Here is an 18531-nt window from a genome sequence, read left to right on the forward strand (position 1 = left end):
TATGTTTACCTGTATCAGCTATGTTTACCTGTAACAGCTATGTTTACCTGTATCAGCTATGTTTACCTGTAGTAGGTATGTTTACCTGTAACAGCTATGTTTACCTGTAGTAGGTATGATAACCTGTAACAGCTATGTTTACCTGTAGCAGCTATGTTTACCTGTATCAGCTATGTTTACCTGTAACAGCTATGTTTACCTGTAACAGCTATGTTTACCTGTAGTAGGTATGTTTACCTGTAACAGCTATGTTTACCTGTAGTAGGTATGTTTACCTGTAACAGCTATGTTTACCTGTAGTAGGTATGTTTACCTGTAACAGCTATGTTTACCTGTAGTAGGTATGTTTACCTGTAGTAGGTATGTTTACCTGTAACAGCTATGTTTACCTGTATCAGCTATGTTTACCTGTAGTAGGTATGTTTACCTGTAGTAGGTATGTTTACCTGTAGCAGCTATGTTTACCTGTAGTAGGTATGTTTACCTGTAACAGCTATGTTTACCTGTAGTAGGTATGTTTACCTGTAACAGCTATGTTTACCTGTAGTAGGTATGTTTACCTGTAACAGCTATGTTTACCTGTAGTAGGTATGTTTACCTGTAACAGCTATGTTTACCTGTAACAGCTATGTTTACCTGTATCAGCTATGTTTACCTGTAGTAGGTATGTTTACCTGTAGTAGGTATGTTTACCTGTAGTAGGTATGTTTACCTGTAGCAGCTATGTTTACCTGTAGTAGGTATGTTTACCTGTATCAGCTATGTTTACCTGTATCAGCTATGTTTACCTGTAGTAGGTATGTTTACCTGTATCAGCTATGTTTACCTGTAGTAGGTATGTTTACCTGTAGTAGGTATGTTTACCTGTAGTAGGTATGTTTACCTGTAGTAGGTATGTTTACCTGTAGCAGCTATGTTTACCTGTAGTAGGTATGTCTGCCGGCCACCCACACTGCTATCACCTTTATATTATGTTGTTATTAATATTATTTTATTATATCCACTGCTATTATTATTAATATTAGTCACATTATATTAATTTATTCATAACATGATTATATCCACTTCCTGTGATTTGTAATATTTAGTTCAATAAATGAAAGCGGAAAAGATGACATCATCACAGCCTCCTCAGCATGAGGAAACCTCACCTGTTGTTTATAGGCCACGCCCCTCGCCTATTGTTTATAGGCCACGCCCCTCGCCTGTGTACCAGGGACTGTGATTTGCGGATGTCACGTGACATCATAACTATGTGGGAGCTCCTCATTGGCTGATAAGAAAAGTTACTCATCAGCTGCTTTATTGTTCTTGTTTAATAATAACCATGTTACCTCTCAGACTCCAGATGAATCAGTTTGATTATTGATCAGTAAATATTGATCGGAGGTTCAAACTGTGATTAGTTTAGAGGACTCTTGAAACAGGAAGTTGTTCCTGTTTCAATCTGAGCTTCTAGCTGATTTATCTCTTCTTCTTCTTCTTAGTTTAGTCAGAACATCTACGAACGGAATAAGTCCTTTAATAATAATCACATATTTAATCATATTTATATATGTTTATTAATACATGAACATGACTCACGTTGAGCAGCTTTGTTTCTGCTTTAATTATGATGATTATCATAATTATAAAGTTCTTCCCAGGAAAACAAAATAACACTCATAAAATAATGATGAAGATATTTCACTCAGAGAAGAAACATGCTCTTTGAAGTAAAAGTACTTCGTCCTTTAAGGTAGAAGTTATAAGTACTTCAAGGTAGAAGTACTAAGTCCTTAAAGGTAGAAGTACTAAGTCCTTTAAGGCAGAAGTACTTAGTACTTTAAGGTACTGGGTGTTATTTCTGTGACAGTCAAACAGACAAAAAGATGATTCTGATTTATTTTCCAGGCGCGAAACAGATGAAATGTGAGGAACAAGAGTTCCTCTGAGACGCTTGAGTCTGGTGCTCTAGTGAGTCCTGTACTCTCTCGTTTTGTACTTCTGTGTACATCGATCTGTACTTCTGTGTACTTTACATGTGCTTCAGCGGCAGGAGGACTATGTGAGGTGGGGTCTGGAGGCTGATCCGGGTCCCCCACCTCGTCTGAAGGGATGGGTGCTGCAGTGAGATGTGGGCTGGCTCAGAATCTGGTCCTTCCTCTCCTCGTACAGACGCTGCAGGACCAGAGCCTGCTGCTGCTCCTCCTGGACCTCAGCCTGAAGCTTAGCCCGAAGCTGCTGCTGCTGCTGCACCTGGGCCCTCAGTGCCGACAGGTACGCCTCCGAGGTCTGCTTCAGACTGGGAGCACCAACAGAGACCAGTTCAGACTGGATGGAGATAGACATGTGACCTCATGGAGATAGACATGTGACCTCATGGAGATAGACATGTGACCTCATGGAGATAGACATGTGACCTCATGGAGATGAACATGTGACCTCATGGAGATAGACATGTGACCTCATGGAGATGAACATGTGACCTCATGGAGATGAACATGTGACCTCATGGAGATAGACATGTGACCTCACAGATAAACATGTGACCTCACAGATAAACATGTGACCTCACAGATAAACATGTGACCTTACAGATAAACATGGAGGCGTGTCTAAAGGATCGTTACCGTCTCTTCTCGTCTTCGTCCCTCAGCTTCGTTTCTTCCATCACTTTGTTCAACTCGTCTCTTTCTTTGGAAAGCTCCATTTGTTTCTGTTGGTTCACGTCCACTGCAACACACGTATACACACACGCACACGCACACAGACACACGCGCACACGCACAGACTATATTAATACTATAGTAGTAATACTATAGTACTCCTATATTAATACTATAGAAGTAATATACGTGTATTAGTTACAAGCCAGAACTGATCTCTGAGCCTTCAGGGTTCTTGTTGGGAGTGACTTGAACATGAAGTTATAGTGTATTAGATGTGTGGCTCCGCCCCTTCCTGCTTACGCTGGTGCTGGACCTGCAGACTCCGCCCCTGCATCACCTCCTCCATCAGTCTGCTCCTCGCCTCTCTCTGTTGGCGGCACTGCTGATCCCTCTTGGACCAGAGCTCCTTCAGCGCCTCCTCCATCAGAAGCTCCGCCTCCTGCTCCTCCCTCCGGCGCTCCTGCAGCTCGCGGGACAGATGCTGCTGGTACCTCCGCTGCTCCTCGTGCCGCTCGGCCTGCACGCCAGAGACGCGTTTATGATTCATGTATTCACTCTTTCATGTGTTTACTCTTGTACCTGTGGGTGCGCCCCTCTTTACCTTCCTCCCAGTAACAGTACCTGTGGGTGCGCCCCTCTTTACCTTTCTCCCAGTTACAGTACCTGTGGGTGTGCCCCTCTTTACCTTCCTCCCAGTAACAGTACCTGTGGGTGCGCCCCTCTTTACCTTCTTCCCAGTAACAGTACCTGTGGGTGCGCCCCTCTTTACCTTCCTCCCAGTAACAGTACCTGTGGGTGCGCCCCTCTTTACCTTCCTCCCAGTAACAGTACCTGTGGGTGCGCCCCTCTTTACCTTTCTCCCAGTTACAGTACCTGTGGGTGTGCCCCTCTTTACCTTCTTCCCGGCTGCTTCGTGTTTCTCGTCCACTTCCTGCTGCAGCAGTGTCTGCAGGATGTTGACGTCCAGCTGCAGCTCCTCCTGCTGCTCTCGGCTCTGGCGCTGCACCTTCAGCCGGAGATCCAGGTCCAGCTGCCGGCGCCGGGTCCGCTGGTCCTGCAGGACCTGCTGCTGCTCACGCTGCAGCTGCAGCCGCTGGGTCTCCTGCTGCTGCAGCTGAGACCACCAGAGACCAGAGACCAGGGTTCAATGAGCAGAAGTCAGTAATCAATAATCAATAATCAGTAATGAAAATACTCGGCGTGTTCCTCGTGTCAGGTGGAACCCCTCACCAGGAGCTCCGCCTCCTCCTCCTTCAGCTTCTTGAGGTCCTGCCTCCGCTGCTCCGCCTCCTCCCTCTGCTTCCTGATGTCCAGCAGCTGCTGCTTGCTGCTCTGCCGCCGCGCCTCCTCCTTCTGCGCCTCCTGCTGCTCCTGGGCTCTCCGCTGCGCCTCTTGCAGCTCCTCCCATTGCTCCTCCTCCTGCCGCTCCTCCTGCTGCCGCTGCTGCCGGCTCCTCAACTGAGCCGCTCGCTCCAGACTCACCTGCTGCTCAGTGCGCTGCCTCTGCATGCTGCGCACCTCCTCACACTGCTCGCTGAGGGGGCGGAGCCAGAGACATTATGTCATATAGTACATCATGTAGTACTGCTGTGTAAGCTGATGTAGTGCAGTATAAGTACAACATGTACCTCTGAGGTGCAGTATAAGTACAACATGTACCTCTGAGGTGCAGTATAAGTACAACATGTACCTCTGAGATGCAGTATAAGTACAACATGTACCTCTGAGATGCAGTATAAGTACAACATGTACCTCTGAGATGCAGTATAAGTACCTGAACAGCTGATCCAGCTTCTCTGAGACCAGCTGCTGTCTCTCTGTCTCTCTCTCGCCCTTCAGGGTTCTAGCTCTCTCTCTCATCTTCAGCTGTCGCTCTACTGAAGTCTCCTGTAGCTCCGCCTCTTCCTGCAGGAGCTGCTGATGCTCCGCCTCGAGCACCACTCGCAGCCTGGGACAGGTGAGGACAGACAGGTGAGGATGGACAGGTGAGGACAGACAGGTGAGGACAGACAGGTGAGGACAGACAGGAAGACAAGATATGTAAATGTAAAAGTACAAATACTACAGTGTAAAGTACTAGTACTACGGCGTAAAGTACTAGTAGCACAGTGTAAAGTACTAGTAATACCACAGTGTAAAAGTACCACAGTGTAAAGTACTAATACCACAGTGTAAAAGCACCACAGTGTAAAGTACTAATACCACAGTGTAAAAGCACCACAGTGTAAAGTACTAGTACCAGGAGGATACAACTTGAATTATTCTATAAATCATAACCCATCCATCCATTTTCCGAACCACTTATCCTGTTTAGGGTCGCGGATAAATCATAATAAATAATGTATTATAAGTCATCAGTTACCACTATTAAAGGTGTACTAACATGTACTAATACTTGATTGACATAGCATGTAGTACTTTAACAATAATGTTTTATTTCATAAACTTTAAATCTTTTGTTTATAAATCTCATAAAGTAACACACAGACAAAGTACTTTAGTTGTATCATACTTGAGTTGTTGAGTATGTATTTAATGTTTTTAATGTTTTCAAATTTTTGCAAATTTATTTTTAAAAAATAATAATTTTCATTCAAATACTAAATGTAGTTATTCACACCTGTCGGTCCCCACACGTACCTGTCTCTCCTCTGGCCCAGGTGGACTTGCTGCTGGTCCAGAGCCTGTCGGACCCCCCGGTCCACGGCCCCCCTGAGGAAGCGCCGGGTTGAGCCGTCCAGCCACGAGTTCTGCAGCTCACAGGCCCGCCGCTGCCGGGTGAACTTCTGGGCCTGGTCCCTGATGGAGTTCTGCTTCTGGTGCTCCAGGATCACGTGGTCCAGGGGCCGCGAGGACGGGACCTTTGCTATCTGTCCCACACAGAAACACATATGAAGTATACGACAAGTACATTAATATGATATGATATAATATATATATACACATAGATGTGTGTCTCACCAGAGCCACGGAGTGAGGAGTTGGTCCCGTGACTTCGCGACATTTTGTTCTTCTTTGCGGCATTTTCAAACACGACCTATATCAATATGAATGATGTTAATAACACGAAGCTGAGCCTCCTACAACATGAATAATGATGATACAGTAATGATATTATTAATAACTAAAAGTTAAACCTGCTGGACTCACGGACACGTCCTGAAAACACAAACAAAGTTACCATGGAAACCACAAACACCACGACGTCACGGCCGACAACAGCGTCGCGAGCCCCAGACCGGAACCGGAAGTTCGCCGTATATAATACACCGGGTAAATCAAATACATCAGTAAGTACACGGAGTACAAGTAGACAGTATACTTAAAAATGTAAAGTATATATATATGTAAATATTTACAGTCTATTATTATTATAGGGGGGCTTCTGTTGTGAGAATAAATCATAATATTGATAATAATCTGATGTTACGGAGTTTAGCAGAGTAGCTGCTAAAGGTATGAAACTGTCTGTTGGAATAATTTAGTAACTATGATAATTTGTCCTCTGACCATTAGAGTATGTTTCCTATTCTCTCTCTCTCTCTCTCTCTCTCTCTCTCTCTCTCTCTCTCTCTCTCTCTCTCTCTCTCTCTCTCTCTCTCTCTCTCTCTCTCTCTCTCTCTCTCTCTCTCTCTCTCTCTCTCTCTCTCTCTCTCTCTCTCTCTCTCTCTCTCTCTCTCTCTCTCTCTCTCTCTCTCTCTCTCTCTCTCTCTCTCTCTCTCTCTCACACACACACACACACACACACACACACACACACACACACACACACACACACACACACAAAAGAGTCCTCAGTCTGCAACATGTTTTTATTGACACAACACTGGCAGCAGAGTAACACAATAATAATCTTTTCATGATTCACAACAACAAAGAGATCAACGGGTCGTCTTTAGGATACATCCAGAACATAAATACTTCATCAAACCATGAGCAGCACGTCACCTCCCTGTGAACCATACGAGCTCATTCATAAAAACATATGCACATATTTACATGATCGTGATCCAGAACCGCTCACGGAGCCGCCTGCAGGGTCGCCCACTGCTAAGCTACATGCTAATGTGCTTAAAGGGCAGGACCTGTGTGCCACTGCAGAGAACAACATTATTGATCTTTCAAGAGAACATGTGATCAGGTTACACTATGATGCGTTCAGGCTCTGAGTGAACATGAGCACTGGCTGAAGGTACACGATAACGTCCTCATGGTGCGTTCAGGCTCTGCTCAGTGAAACACAGGTCTGTCCCTTTAAAGGTCACTTCTTTGTCTTTTCATATTTACACTTTGTTTATTTTTATATTTTATGGCACATTTGGAACCATTTGAGCTCAAAGTGGAGAAAGTAAAACCGTATGTTCATGAATATAAACAACAATAAAGAAACTATACTTCATCTAATAATCAACTGATTGCACTAAATATTATCTCTGTGACATTTGTCTCTCAGTGAAATGTCTCAGAATGAACAAAAAGCATTAAAACACAATTTAATCTAAAATGCGTTCAGATGCCGTAAATAAAGTGACAACATGAGTTCTGGTTTATAACTATACTACAGTAACCAGGATGCACTGCGAGGGGCGTCAGAGAGGTTTCCTTCACAACAGATACATAAATAGACATAAATAAGACATAACGGAGCTTCCTGTGAAGCGGCCATGCAGCAGTAGCTCCGCCTCCAGCGGCCATGACAGGCCCTCAGAGGCCTCCTGTAACGTTAATGTTCCTCATAGAGCTCCAGCGGGATGGGGACCGGATGCAAAGCCCTGTTCTAGTTACCATGCAGGTCACGTGCTACATTCACTTCCTGTCCCCGGCTCACTTCCTGTCCCCGGCTCCTCTCTCAGACGTCGTCAAATATCCGGCTCCGAGACGATGACATGGACAGGTATCGTCCTCCTGCGGGTCTGAGACAAACACAGGAGGGGGCGGAGTTAGAGCTGCCTAAGAGCTGTCGCCGTGGCAACAGAATCAGGACGTGGTCTCTACCTGCCAGCCTCCGCCTCCAGAGGGGCGTCGGTCAGAGTGTCAGCGTTAAAGTCCAGAGGCTCTGCGTCCTGCAGCAGCTCTACGCAGTCCCTCTCTGAGCGAGGGCCTGTCAGGGACCAGCTTATGATTATTATCATGAGTATTACTTCTATTATTACTATGATCAGTAATAATATATAAATAATACTCACGTCTGCTGGCCGTCACAGTGTCAGAGTAACTGGTTTCCTTCAGCTCGTGACTGGTCCGGTTCCTCGCTGTGTGCTCGTCTCTCTGGTTTCCATAGCGCTCCTTCCACTCCCACACACACCCACACACACCCACACACGCACACACACGCACACACACACACACACACACACACACACACACACACACACACACACACACACACACACACACACACACACACACACACACACACACACACTCAGCACAAGTCTAGAAAACGAATCATTTAAGGAGAGTAAAATGTTTCTTACTCTCCGTCTGTTCTCTCCATCTTCGGTCCTCTGCCGCTTCCTCTTCTCTGTGGAACAAGCACACGACCAGCTGTTAGCCTTCATCACCCAGCGTCTTCGTCACCCTGAGTCTTCATCAGCAGCCTCTCACCTCTGCGTATAAGCTCCTTGCCCTCGTCGATGAGGTCAGAGGTCATCTCACTGTCGCCCACAAACTGCTGGAAGCCCAGAAGGTTCAGGCAGCGCGTCCCCAGACTGGTAGAGGAGGAGTGTTAGCATTATTAACTAGATTACTGCTAACAACTACTGTTACATTTACATGGCAGCTGGAGCTAGCAGGGTGCATGCTGGGAGCTGAGGCTGACCTGAAGTAGGTGGCGATGCAGAGGATAACGATCAGCATCGGGTAGTAGATGTAGAAACCGTTAGCGATGAAGGAGAGGACGCGCATGGACCCCATGATCTGAAACGGGAGGTTTAGTTATCGGTCTACACACGCACGCACGCACGCACGCACGCACGCACGCACGCACGCACGCACGCACGCACGCACGCACGCACGCACGCACGCACGCACGCACGCACGCACGCACGCACGCACGCACGCACGCACGCACGCACGCACGCACGCACGCACGCACGCACGCACGCACGCACGCACGCACGCACGCACGCACGCACGCACGCACGCACGCACGCACGCACGCACGCACGCACGCACGCACGCACGCACGCACGCACGCACGCACGCACGCACGCACGCACGCACGCACGCACGCACGCACGCACGCACGCACGCACGCACGCACGCACGCACGCACGCACGCACGCACGCACGCACGCACGCACGCACGCACGCACGCACGCACGCACGCACGCACGCACGCACGCACGCACGCACGCACGCACGCACGCACGCACGCACGCACGCACGCACGCACGCACGCACGCACGCACGCACGCACGCACGCACGCACGCACGCACGCACGCACGCACGCACGCACGCACGCACGCACGCACGCACGCACGCACGCACGCACGCACGCACGCACGCACGCACGCACGCACGCACGCACGCACGCACGCACGCACGCACGCACGCACGCACGCACGCACGCACGCACGCACGCACGCACGCACGCACGCACGCACGCACGCACGCACGCACGCACGCACGCACGCACGCACGCACGCACGCACGCACGCACACACACACACACACACACACACACACACACACACACACACACACACACACACACACACACACACACACACACACACACACACACACACACACACACACGCACACACACACACGCACGCACACACACGCACGCACACACACACACGCATGCACACACGCACACACGCACGCACACACACACAGGACTCACGGAGGTGTACGCCGTCTGCTCCTTCTGCTGGTGGGAGATGGCTGAGTCCATGTGGATCAAACCCAGGAAGTTGAGACACAGAGGAGGAGTCAGGCGGCAGAACAACCTGCAGAGAGAGAGAGTCACACACTGGACACACACCTCCCCGCCTCACCCCCGTCTCACCCCCGCCTCACCTCCCCGCCTCACCCCCGCCTCACCCCCGCCTCATCCCCGCCCTCCTGTCACTCACATGCCGCTGAACTGCAGACTGTATGCGTCGGTCTGGTGGTGCGAGGCCAGGTAGTAGTAGTTGAAAACGCGGATGCGGAACACGGTAGAGTAGACGCAGGTGCAGAGGAAGAAGATGGTGACGAAGCACGCCACCTAGAGGAGAGAGGGGAACCCAGGATGTAAGGTTTTGTTGGAGGGGTGGGCTCACCTGTACATACAGGTTACGTGTACAGGTACTCACCTCAATGTAAAGGTAGTTGTAGTCCCTCTCAGCCAGCTGGATGAACACGGCGAACAGGGACAGGACGGGCCGTGTACTGAAGAAGGTGCATTCAGACCAGACCACGGCCACGCTGAACAGGGTCAGGACCACCGACAGGAGCCGAGAGAACCAGCACTTCAGGAGACACTCCCAGAACCACTCTGTGTAGACACACACACACGCACACACACACACACACACACACACACACACACACACACACACACACACACGTTAACACTTGGAGACATGGGGACGTGGACACACGGAGACTTGGACCCACCGACAGTCGGCGTGTACACGTATCTGCTGAACCAGCCGGCTGGCTCAGAGGACGGGAAGCTGTGGACGAACTGGTGGGTTGTACTGGTCTCGTTCTTGGCCACGTCCTCCAGGTGAATGGCCTGCTGCAAGAGGATCTGCCACTGGACACGAGTCCTGTTGTGTCTCTGGACCGCATAGATCACCTGGATACAGAGACACGACAGGTAACCCTGGAGACCTGGGACCAAACCAGTTAGTAATGGTTCTGTGGGGTTGGTTCTGTAGTGGAACACGAGGACGAGCAGCTCTCACCTGTTTGTGGAGCTTCACCAGACTCTTCTCGCTGGGATACGAGTTCTGCTTGTCGTCAAAGTCCTCGTAGTCGTCCATGTTGCGGCCCATCTTCTCCTGGTAGTCCACCGGGCACTGAGGGGACACGTGGATCAGTACCTGCTCTCCCACCAAAGTAAACCACTGATGTAAACCACTGAAGGACTCCCTCTCACCTTCCTGAGGATCGTGTCGATGTACTTCCTCAGTGGATGGTTGTACTTGATGGATTCGCTGACTTTCCTGACCTCCTGCAACAAAGCAGACGTCAGAGTGAAATCGCTGACATGAAGCCGACCTTCACACCTGAGAGGGGAGCGCTATAGACCTCAGGAGGTCTAGACCTTCTGAGGTCCCCTGCTGACCTCCATGACATCCTCCAGGTTCTCCTCCGCGTCCGCCTTCTCCGTCATCAGCTTGGAGGCCTTGAAGTAGGTCTTGACAAGCATGTGTCCGTGGCGCGAGGCGTCCCAGTAGGACCGGGGGATCTCCACCAGGCCGTAGCCCAGCAGCAGCACCAGCAGGAACAGGCCCCAGGTGTTGGCCGCCGTGATCCCGATGGTCTGCAGCTCGTACCTGGATCACAAACAGACCCCAGTATGTTAGGTCCTGGGTCCTCCTCTACTCTAACCCTGAACATTGGTGTTCCACAGGGCTGCATGGTTGGTCCTCTCCTCTACTCCCTGTTCACTTCTGACTGCACAACCCCCAATAGACCGCCCACTCACCAGGACAGGTGCCACTGCGGGTGGACGGCCACGTAGATGAGCAGCGAGCCGAAGATCAGCAGGTATGTCCCGTAATAGATGGCGTTCTCTATCAGCGCCGTCTTGATCTTCCCGGTGATGGAGAAGCCTCCAGAGCGAGCGTAGGACTGCATGAAGGGAAGCAGCAGCCTGGGACACGTAGAGAACATATACACACACACACAGATATACATATATACATATATATATATATATATATATATATATATATATATATATATATATATATATATATATATATATATATATATATACACATATTTATATATTAAAGGTTCATCATACGGACCAGGTGAGGCATTGGGACGTCCAGTACACGACCCTCCAAAACACGGGCATGATGCCATCTGGGATGTAACTCCACGGCTTGTAGCAGGGCTTCAGTACGCTGCTACAGGAGGAAGAGGAGGAGGAGGAGGGAGAACGCGTTCAGGGTCAGATGCGTTCACGGTCTCCTCCCTGACGTCTACTGGGCGTAACAACAGGTCATTTTGATTCGCCCCCTTCAGTCCGACTCACCTTGTGGTGGGCGTGACGGACGCGTTAGCTGACGTGTGATTGGACGGAAGCGGGCCGGCGGTGGCAGCGGAGGCGTGGCTCTCGTGGTCGATCCGGCACTGCTTGTAGATGGTCTGTGAGGACAAAAAGACACGGTTTAGGGTCAAGTCCTCTGGGGACTTGGGGTCGAGTCCCGTGGGGTCGTGCCCCCCTTCCCTGCTCGGTACCGACCGTGCTGACGTCCAGAGGCAGGATGAAGACGATGAGGAAGCACAGGTACCAGGCCAGCAGCGTGCCGAACAGCACCATGCGCTGCTGCTTCCGGAAGTCTCCATAGCGGTGCAGCAGGAACAGCGCCAGGAAGAACACCACCACGATCTCGATGCCCAGAGCCGCGCCGCTCATCCCGCCGGCGCTCCTCCGCTCAGCAGCCGGCACAGACCTGAAGGAGACCAGAACCAGGTCCGGATCATGAGCACAAGACCCACCAGGAGACACCCAGACGACCGCACCGTCACAGAGACTCATTGTTACTCCTGCTTTACCCATTCCATCCATTATCCGAACCGCTTATCCTCTTTAGGTTTGCAGGGCGTTGGAGCCGATCCCAGCTGTCAATGGGTTCCCCCTGGACACCCTGCCAGACCGGCATCTGAACCTGCTGTGAGGTGTCAGTGCTAGCCACTAAACCACCGTGCCGTCCCTGCTGCTTTACCCGTTTTATTGAGATTAAATCACAGCAAAGAAAACATTCCATCACATTATGTTATGAGGATCAACAGCAGGTTACACACTGACAAACATCTCTGTGTTAATTCCTTATGTGAACATTCTATATTTAAAACATATTAAATAGTAATAATTGTATATTTAAACATATTTAATTATGAATACTTTCATTTTTATTTTTTTTTGTATTAATTGTATTTGTATTTATTTTTAAAACATAATTAGTAATATTTTTTTTAAATTTAATTTAACATGTTTAATATAATTATGACGACTTTTATTTGAAACTATTTTTAATTATGAATGATTTTATGTTAGGGTTAGGGTTAATGTTAACATTTAGGGTTAATGTTAACATTTCTATATATATTTCTATATATATATAAATATATATATATATATATATATATATATATATATAGGGAGAGGAAAAACCACAACACACAACTGGAATCCACTTATTCAAACTGATGATGATGATGATGATGATGATGATGATGATGATGGGACAAACAGAAACTCTCTCTCCTCACTGCTCTCTACATGATAATAATGGAGGCTGTTATTGAAGATGTGGACTATGCAGCAGGAGGAGCTGACCTGTTAACCATGAAAAGGTCTTTTGTGTGTTTGCACTAGGGGGGCACCAGTAAGCACCAGCACCACACTGGTCTGGTCCCATCGAGACAAAGACCAGCACATTCTTTAAATACCTGTTGGTGAGTCATAGTATTCCTCCTGGTCGCTCATGCTTTGTGCGATTGTAATATATGCACGTCCTTCTACGGTTAACTTCCTTCTGGATCAGTTCACGTCTATGTTGGGAATCTTTGCAGAATTATAACCAGACATTACGTTACAGCTGGGGGCTTTCATTGCAGTGTGTCCACAGCACAAGTACTTACTGCAGTAGTCTCGGAGTACTTCTTCCACCACACCCAGTAATAACAACGACAATATGTAACATATCATAATACTATATATTACATAATAATAATAATAATAATAATAATAATAATAATAATACTATATACTAGATAATACTATATAATAACATTCACTGTATATAATACCAGTAATAATAATAAATGAATGATGTGTTAGCTGGTCTCTGTTGTTAGAGACACCGCTGCACACGTCACTCATCAGCTTTAAAAACAGGAAATAAAGGTTATTCATCACAACGTCAACACGAGCTGCTGGTCCCCGCCCATGTGACCAGAGCCACGTGACCGCAACCACGTCACCTAGCTACCTTAACATGACAGCTAGCTAGCAGTTAGCTCATGTTTGCTAGCAAAACAAAAACGACCGCCACCGCCGTGCTGGCTCTCACCTGTATTTATATGTTTCTACACCTCCAATGCGGAAGCAGGACGTCCAGCGAACTCTCTACGCGACTGCGTGTTTATATTCCGCCAAGCTTTATCGTTAAAAACACCCGTTTCCTGCTGGATGAAGCGCTGGCTGCTGCCAACACCAGGTACATCCGGGTATTCCAGCCAGGAGGAGAGGACGGGGACGTCAAACACGAGCCGACCAGCGGTGACGCATGCGCAGTAGTTTATTTTGGCCACACCTTCTTCAGATTCTTCCTTCTTCTTTTCTTCGGTTTCAGATGCTGCAGGGTTCACTACTGCCCTCCACAGGAAGGGGAAGGAATTACTTAACGTTATTATTCTTAACTGTGTATATAATATACTGTCTATACAGAATATATATATATATATATACATATATATATATATATAAATATACATATATACATATATATAAATATACATACATACATATATATATATATATATATATATATATATATATATATATATATATATATATATATATATATATATATATATATATATATATATATATATATATATATAATGGATCCAGACCCCTGCTTCACTGGTCCAGGTTGCTTGGATCCAGACCCCTGCTTCTCCACAGCGCTTCAGGTCACAGCAGGGGGGCAGTCCGGGACAGGGAGTCCTTATCAGAGACCTCTCCCCGGCCTCTTCTCCTCTTGAACCGTGTTCAGTTTGTCCCTCATCAAATATTGACACGACCAGCCGCTCGTTTCCTAACTTTGTTGAGCAGAAGCCAAAATAACTTTGCACCGATCAGAACTTCATGAGCTGATTATGAATACGACCTAAAAGCAATCATTTATAGAACATTAACAAAACACGTGTAACAGGTCTAATCTATTTAAGATGTCAAGTTATGAGGCTGGTAGGCTGGTAATAATAACAGTTTATTGTTTTATTCTATGTCTATGTTTATTTTTGAATTCTATGTATATGTTTATTGTTTTATTTTATGTCTATTGTTTTATTCTATGTTTATCTTTATTGTTTTATTGTTTTGTTCTGTGTTTATTGTTGTGCAGCTTTCACCTCATACTATTCATTTTATAATAAATGATTCTGATTCTGATGTTTTTTGTTCTGAATAAAAATTCTGACTAAAAAAGAAAAATATAAAATAACAAAATAATACTCATGCCATAATTATGACATAAGTAATTGTTATGAAGCCGAGTTAATCTCCATAAAGATTTCACTGTTAATGAATAGAAACGGGCCTGTAACTGTCTAAATAATGTGAATACGTCATCTTTCTGACCTGCAGGAGCTTCCGTACTTCAGGCATCTGAGCGACAGGCGGGAGGCCCCGCCCCCTAACCCATAACCCCGCCCTCGGAAGCCTCCCCATTGGCTACGTGCAGCTGTTCACGTGCACTCCGGGTAGGCTCTTGTGGTCGCGAGTGAGACCGTGCAACAGGATTATGATGTGAGGACGCGCGCATCAAAGAGCAGACCGTCGCCATGACAGAAGCGCAGTAAAGGTGAGTGCGCAGGTAACGGAGGCGCGCGACAGGCGACCGGAGAGGAAAAGCAGGTGGAGGAGTGGAGGAAGGAAGGAGAGAAGAAACAGAGAAGAGTGGCCGGCGGAGAGGAAGAGGGGGGAGGGAAGAGGAAGAAAAGGAGGAAGAGGAGGAAAAGTTAGTCCGGTGCTCGCGAGCTGGAGCAGAAAGTAGTGAAGCTGTTGATTGATGGCGTCATCAGGTTTAATGACCAGGAGAGGAAGAGTAGGAGGAACATGTTATCTATGATGGAGGAAGAGGATGAAGGCGTTATCTATGGTGGAGGAAGAGGAGGAGATGAAGCACAAGAGCTAGTCAAGTTATTGTGTGTGTGTGTGTGTGTGTGTGTGTGTGTGTGTGTGTGTGTGTGTGTGTGTGTGTGTGTGTGTGTGTGTGTGTGTGTGTGTGTGGTAGCAGCACACTGGTAGCAGCACACTGGTAGCTCCAGGTAACTCTCTGTATCTGCAGGTAGCTCCAGGTCTGTTCATGTGGACAAGTAGCAGAAACTAGACCTGTATGACAGGTAACCATGAACTTAAAGTACTTCCAGAGCCATGACCTGCTTCTGTCTCTCATAGACCATCAAGACCCCTGATTGGTTCTGCTCCTGACCAATCGGCTGCCCTGACCCGCTCTACTCAAGCTCAACACCTCACTGTAACCAACCAGTGGACTCCATATTTAGGCCTCAGCCACACGGCGGGGGACCCGTCCTCAAGTCCAAAAGTTCAAAAGTACTGAAAAAGAGAATTCACATGTTTCTGACTGAATGAGCTGCATACCAGTGACGGGCCGTCAGGGCCGGCGAAGCCTTCTGCTGGACAATCACACAGTTATATTTTATTGTTTAAACTTTTTTTAATTTTAAAATCAGCCCAACTGATTGAGACTAATGTGCAGGTAGAAAATCCACTGCCCGCCACTGATATACACGCATGTATGCGTGTATGGATACAGACATGCATGCATACATGTGTGCATTTATACATACATGTATATACAGACAATCAGGTCTCTGTTGTTGACCATCTGCTCTCTGTTTCAGACCTCAGCAGGCCTCGTCATGACCCTCCCCCTGTACCTGTCCAAGGAGGCGTTTGTGTACCGGATGTCTCAGACATGCAAACCTGCTCTGAGCTCCTGCTTGAGACTGCAGGGCCCCCCCTGCGTGGACCAGGCGGACCCTGAGGACGGGCCGGCCCTCAGTAAAGACTCCGGTAAGGCCAAGAAGCAGGTGACGTTTGCCGACCACCAGGGCCTGTCCCTCACCAGAGTGAAGACCTTCTCCCAGTTCGACGACCCCATCGACATCCCGCTGAACGTCCAGGAGATGCTCAGCTCAGCCCTGTCTCTGTCGCTGGTGTGCACGGAGGACACGCTGGTGCTGGACTTCACTCAGCCCTCCTCGGACTACCTGCACTTCCGCCAGAGCCTGGAGAGGAACCTGGTGTGTCTGGAGCACTGCGTGCTGAAAGAGCGTGCTCTGGCCGGCACCGTGAAGGTGAAGAACGTGTCCTTCCAGAAGGTCGTGAAGCTGCGGCTGACGTCGGACGGCTGGCGGAGCCACCGGGACGTAAGCTGCGAGTACGTGAAGGACTCGTACCCCACCGCCTACAGCGACACCTTCTCCTTCAGCGCTGCGCTGCCGGAGCACCTGGGGCCTCACGAGCACGTGGAGTTCGCCGTCTGCTATGAGGTCTGCGGGCGCGAGCACTGGGACAGCAACCAGGGGAGCAACTACCGCATCGTCTGGGCCTCCAGCAGGGGGCGCCGGCCGGCTGCCAGCAGCCACGCAGACGCCATTGACTTTGGGATTCACTTCGACCGCTACGGAAGCCCCACATGTTCACACGGCATCTTCCCCGACTGGCCGAGTTACGCTGGACACGAGAACACTGGACCGTACTACTGAGGTCACGGGTACTGTACTACTGAGGTCACGGGTACTGTACTACTGAGGTCAAGGGTACTGTACTACTGAGGTCACGGGTACTGTACTACTGAGGTCACGGGTACTGTACTACTGAGGTCACGGGTACTGAGGACACAAGAACACAAGACTGCAGTACTGAGGACATGTGACTGTAGTACTGAGGACAGGTGACTGCAGTACTGAGGACAGGTGACTGCAGTACTGAGGACAGGTGACTGTAGTACTGAGGACATGTGACTGTAGTACTGAGGACAGGTGACTGCAGTACTGAGGACAGGTGACTGCAGTACTGAGGACAGGTGACTGTAGTACTGAGGACAGGTGACTGTAGTACTGAGGACAGGTGACAGTATTACTGAGGACAGGTGACAGTAGTACTGAGGACAGGTGACTGTAGTACTGAGGACAGGTGACAGTAGTACTGAGGACAGGTGACTGTAGTACTGAGGACAGGTGACAGTAGTACTGAGGACAGGTGACTGTAGTACTGAGGACAGGTGACTGCAGTACTGAGGACAGGTGACTGTAGTACTGAGGACAGGTGACAGTATTACTGAGGACAGGTGACAGTATTACTGAGGACAGGTGACTGTAGTACTGAGGACAGGTGACAGTAGTACTGAGGACAGGTGACAGTAGTACTGAGGACAGGTGACAGTAGTACTGAGGACAGGTGACTGTAGTACTGAGGACATGTTTCCCGGTCGGACCCGCCCTCCCAGGTGACCACCAGACCGGCTCTGGGTGACCGTGTTCTGAAGGAACCTGAAGTTGTTGTTGTTGTGTTGCTGCTCATTGAAACAAACAATGGTTTTAATGAGGTCGTCTTGTTGTTATTGATCTGAACCTTTTGCACCTTTTTACTTGTGTTGTCTGTTTGTTATTAAAATCATCCTGAATGTCTGATGGACCTCATGTTTTAGACAATAAATTAATTAATAAAGTGAAACATTTTTACTTCTTGTTGTATGTTATTAATGTTGTTTATTATTTAATCTTGTAACACGGTTAAGGAAACATTTAGTTTTATTTAAATTCACAAAATATAAACAAAGAGTCTGAATATATTTGAAGAGAAAAGTTTAATAAAACAAAGTTATGTGAGGAAACTGTCTGATATAGAACTGGACTCTGCTGCTGGTCCCGGACTCCTGGTCC

At 48.1% G+C, this 18531-nt stretch overlaps 3 protein-coding genes across 11 annotated transcripts; 1 reads left to right on the forward strand and 2 right to left on the reverse strand.

Moving 5' to 3' along the window:
- Positions 1-1866: 1866 nt before the first annotated feature.
- On the reverse strand, positions 1867-5858 carry cfap53 (cilia and flagella associated protein 53). 2 transcript variants are annotated; one of them, XM_068566955.1, is made up of 9 exons: positions 5789-5858; positions 5613-5688; positions 5292-5521; positions 4426-4599; positions 3882-4185; positions 3547-3765; positions 2952-3168; positions 2613-2715; positions 1867-2284 (listed from the first exon to the last, which is right to left on the reverse strand). In XM_068566955.1, the coding sequence occupies exons 1-9, from the start codon at positions 5833-5835 to the stop codon at positions 2044-2046; spliced, it is 1611 nt and encodes a 536-aa protein (XP_068423056.1). In that variant the 5' UTR covers positions 5836-5858; the 3' UTR covers positions 1867-2043. The 2 variants fall into 2 exon arrangements, with proteins under 2 accessions (XP_068423056.1, XP_068423057.1); XM_068566956.1 differs by lacking the exon at positions 5789-5858.
- Positions 5859-6447: 589 nt separating this feature from the next.
- lmbrd2b (LMBR1 domain containing 2b) lies at positions 6448-14081 on the reverse strand. 5 transcript variants are annotated; one of them, XM_068566985.1, is made up of 20 exons: positions 13905-14081; positions 13282-13396; positions 12385-12548; positions 12071-12281; positions 11861-11973; positions 11631-11732; positions 11303-11470; positions 10940-11150; positions 10751-10825; positions 10557-10670; positions 10264-10447; positions 9960-10141; positions 9738-9871; positions 9506-9611; positions 8473-8570; positions 8259-8362; positions 8128-8175; positions 7838-7945; positions 7647-7752; positions 6448-7564 (listed from the first exon to the last, which is right to left on the reverse strand). In XM_068566985.1, exons 2-20 carry the CDS (start codon positions 13294-13296, stop codon positions 7501-7503), a joined length of 2307 nt encoding a protein of 768 aa, XP_068423086.1. In that variant the 5' UTR covers positions 13297-13396; positions 13905-14081; the 3' UTR covers positions 6448-7500. The 5 variants fall into 5 exon arrangements, with proteins under 5 accessions (XP_068423086.1, XP_068423087.1, XP_068423085.1 ...); XM_068566986.1 differs by lacking the exon at positions 13905-14081 and adding an exon at positions 13474-13883; XM_068566984.1 differs by lacking the exon at positions 13905-14081 and having other exon boundaries at positions 13282-13883.
- A 1250-nt stretch (positions 14082-15331) lies between these two features.
- ppp1r3b (protein phosphatase 1, regulatory subunit 3B) lies at positions 15332-18278 on the forward strand. 4 transcript variants are annotated; one of them, XM_068566967.1, is made up of 3 exons: positions 15332-15422; positions 16019-16340; positions 16486-18278. In XM_068566967.1, exon 3 carries the CDS (start codon positions 16504-16506, stop codon positions 17350-17352), a length of 849 nt encoding a protein of 282 aa, XP_068423068.1. In that variant the 5' UTR covers positions 15332-15422; positions 16019-16340; positions 16486-16503; the 3' UTR covers positions 17353-18278. The 4 variants fall into 4 exon arrangements, with proteins under 4 accessions (XP_068423068.1, XP_068423069.1, XP_068423071.1 ...); XM_068566968.1 differs by having other exon boundaries at positions 16019-16174; XM_068566970.1 differs by having other exon boundaries at positions 16019-18278.
- Positions 18279-18531: the final 253 nt, after the last annotated feature.

Source organism: Clinocottus analis, unplaced genomic scaffold (assembly GCF_023055335.1).
Source record: "Clinocottus analis isolate CAN_PGR_092001 unplaced genomic scaffold, fCliAna1.0.p SCAF_72, whole genome shotgun sequence".
NCBI lineage: Eukaryota > Metazoa > Chordata > Actinopteri > Perciformes > Cottidae > Clinocottus > Clinocottus analis.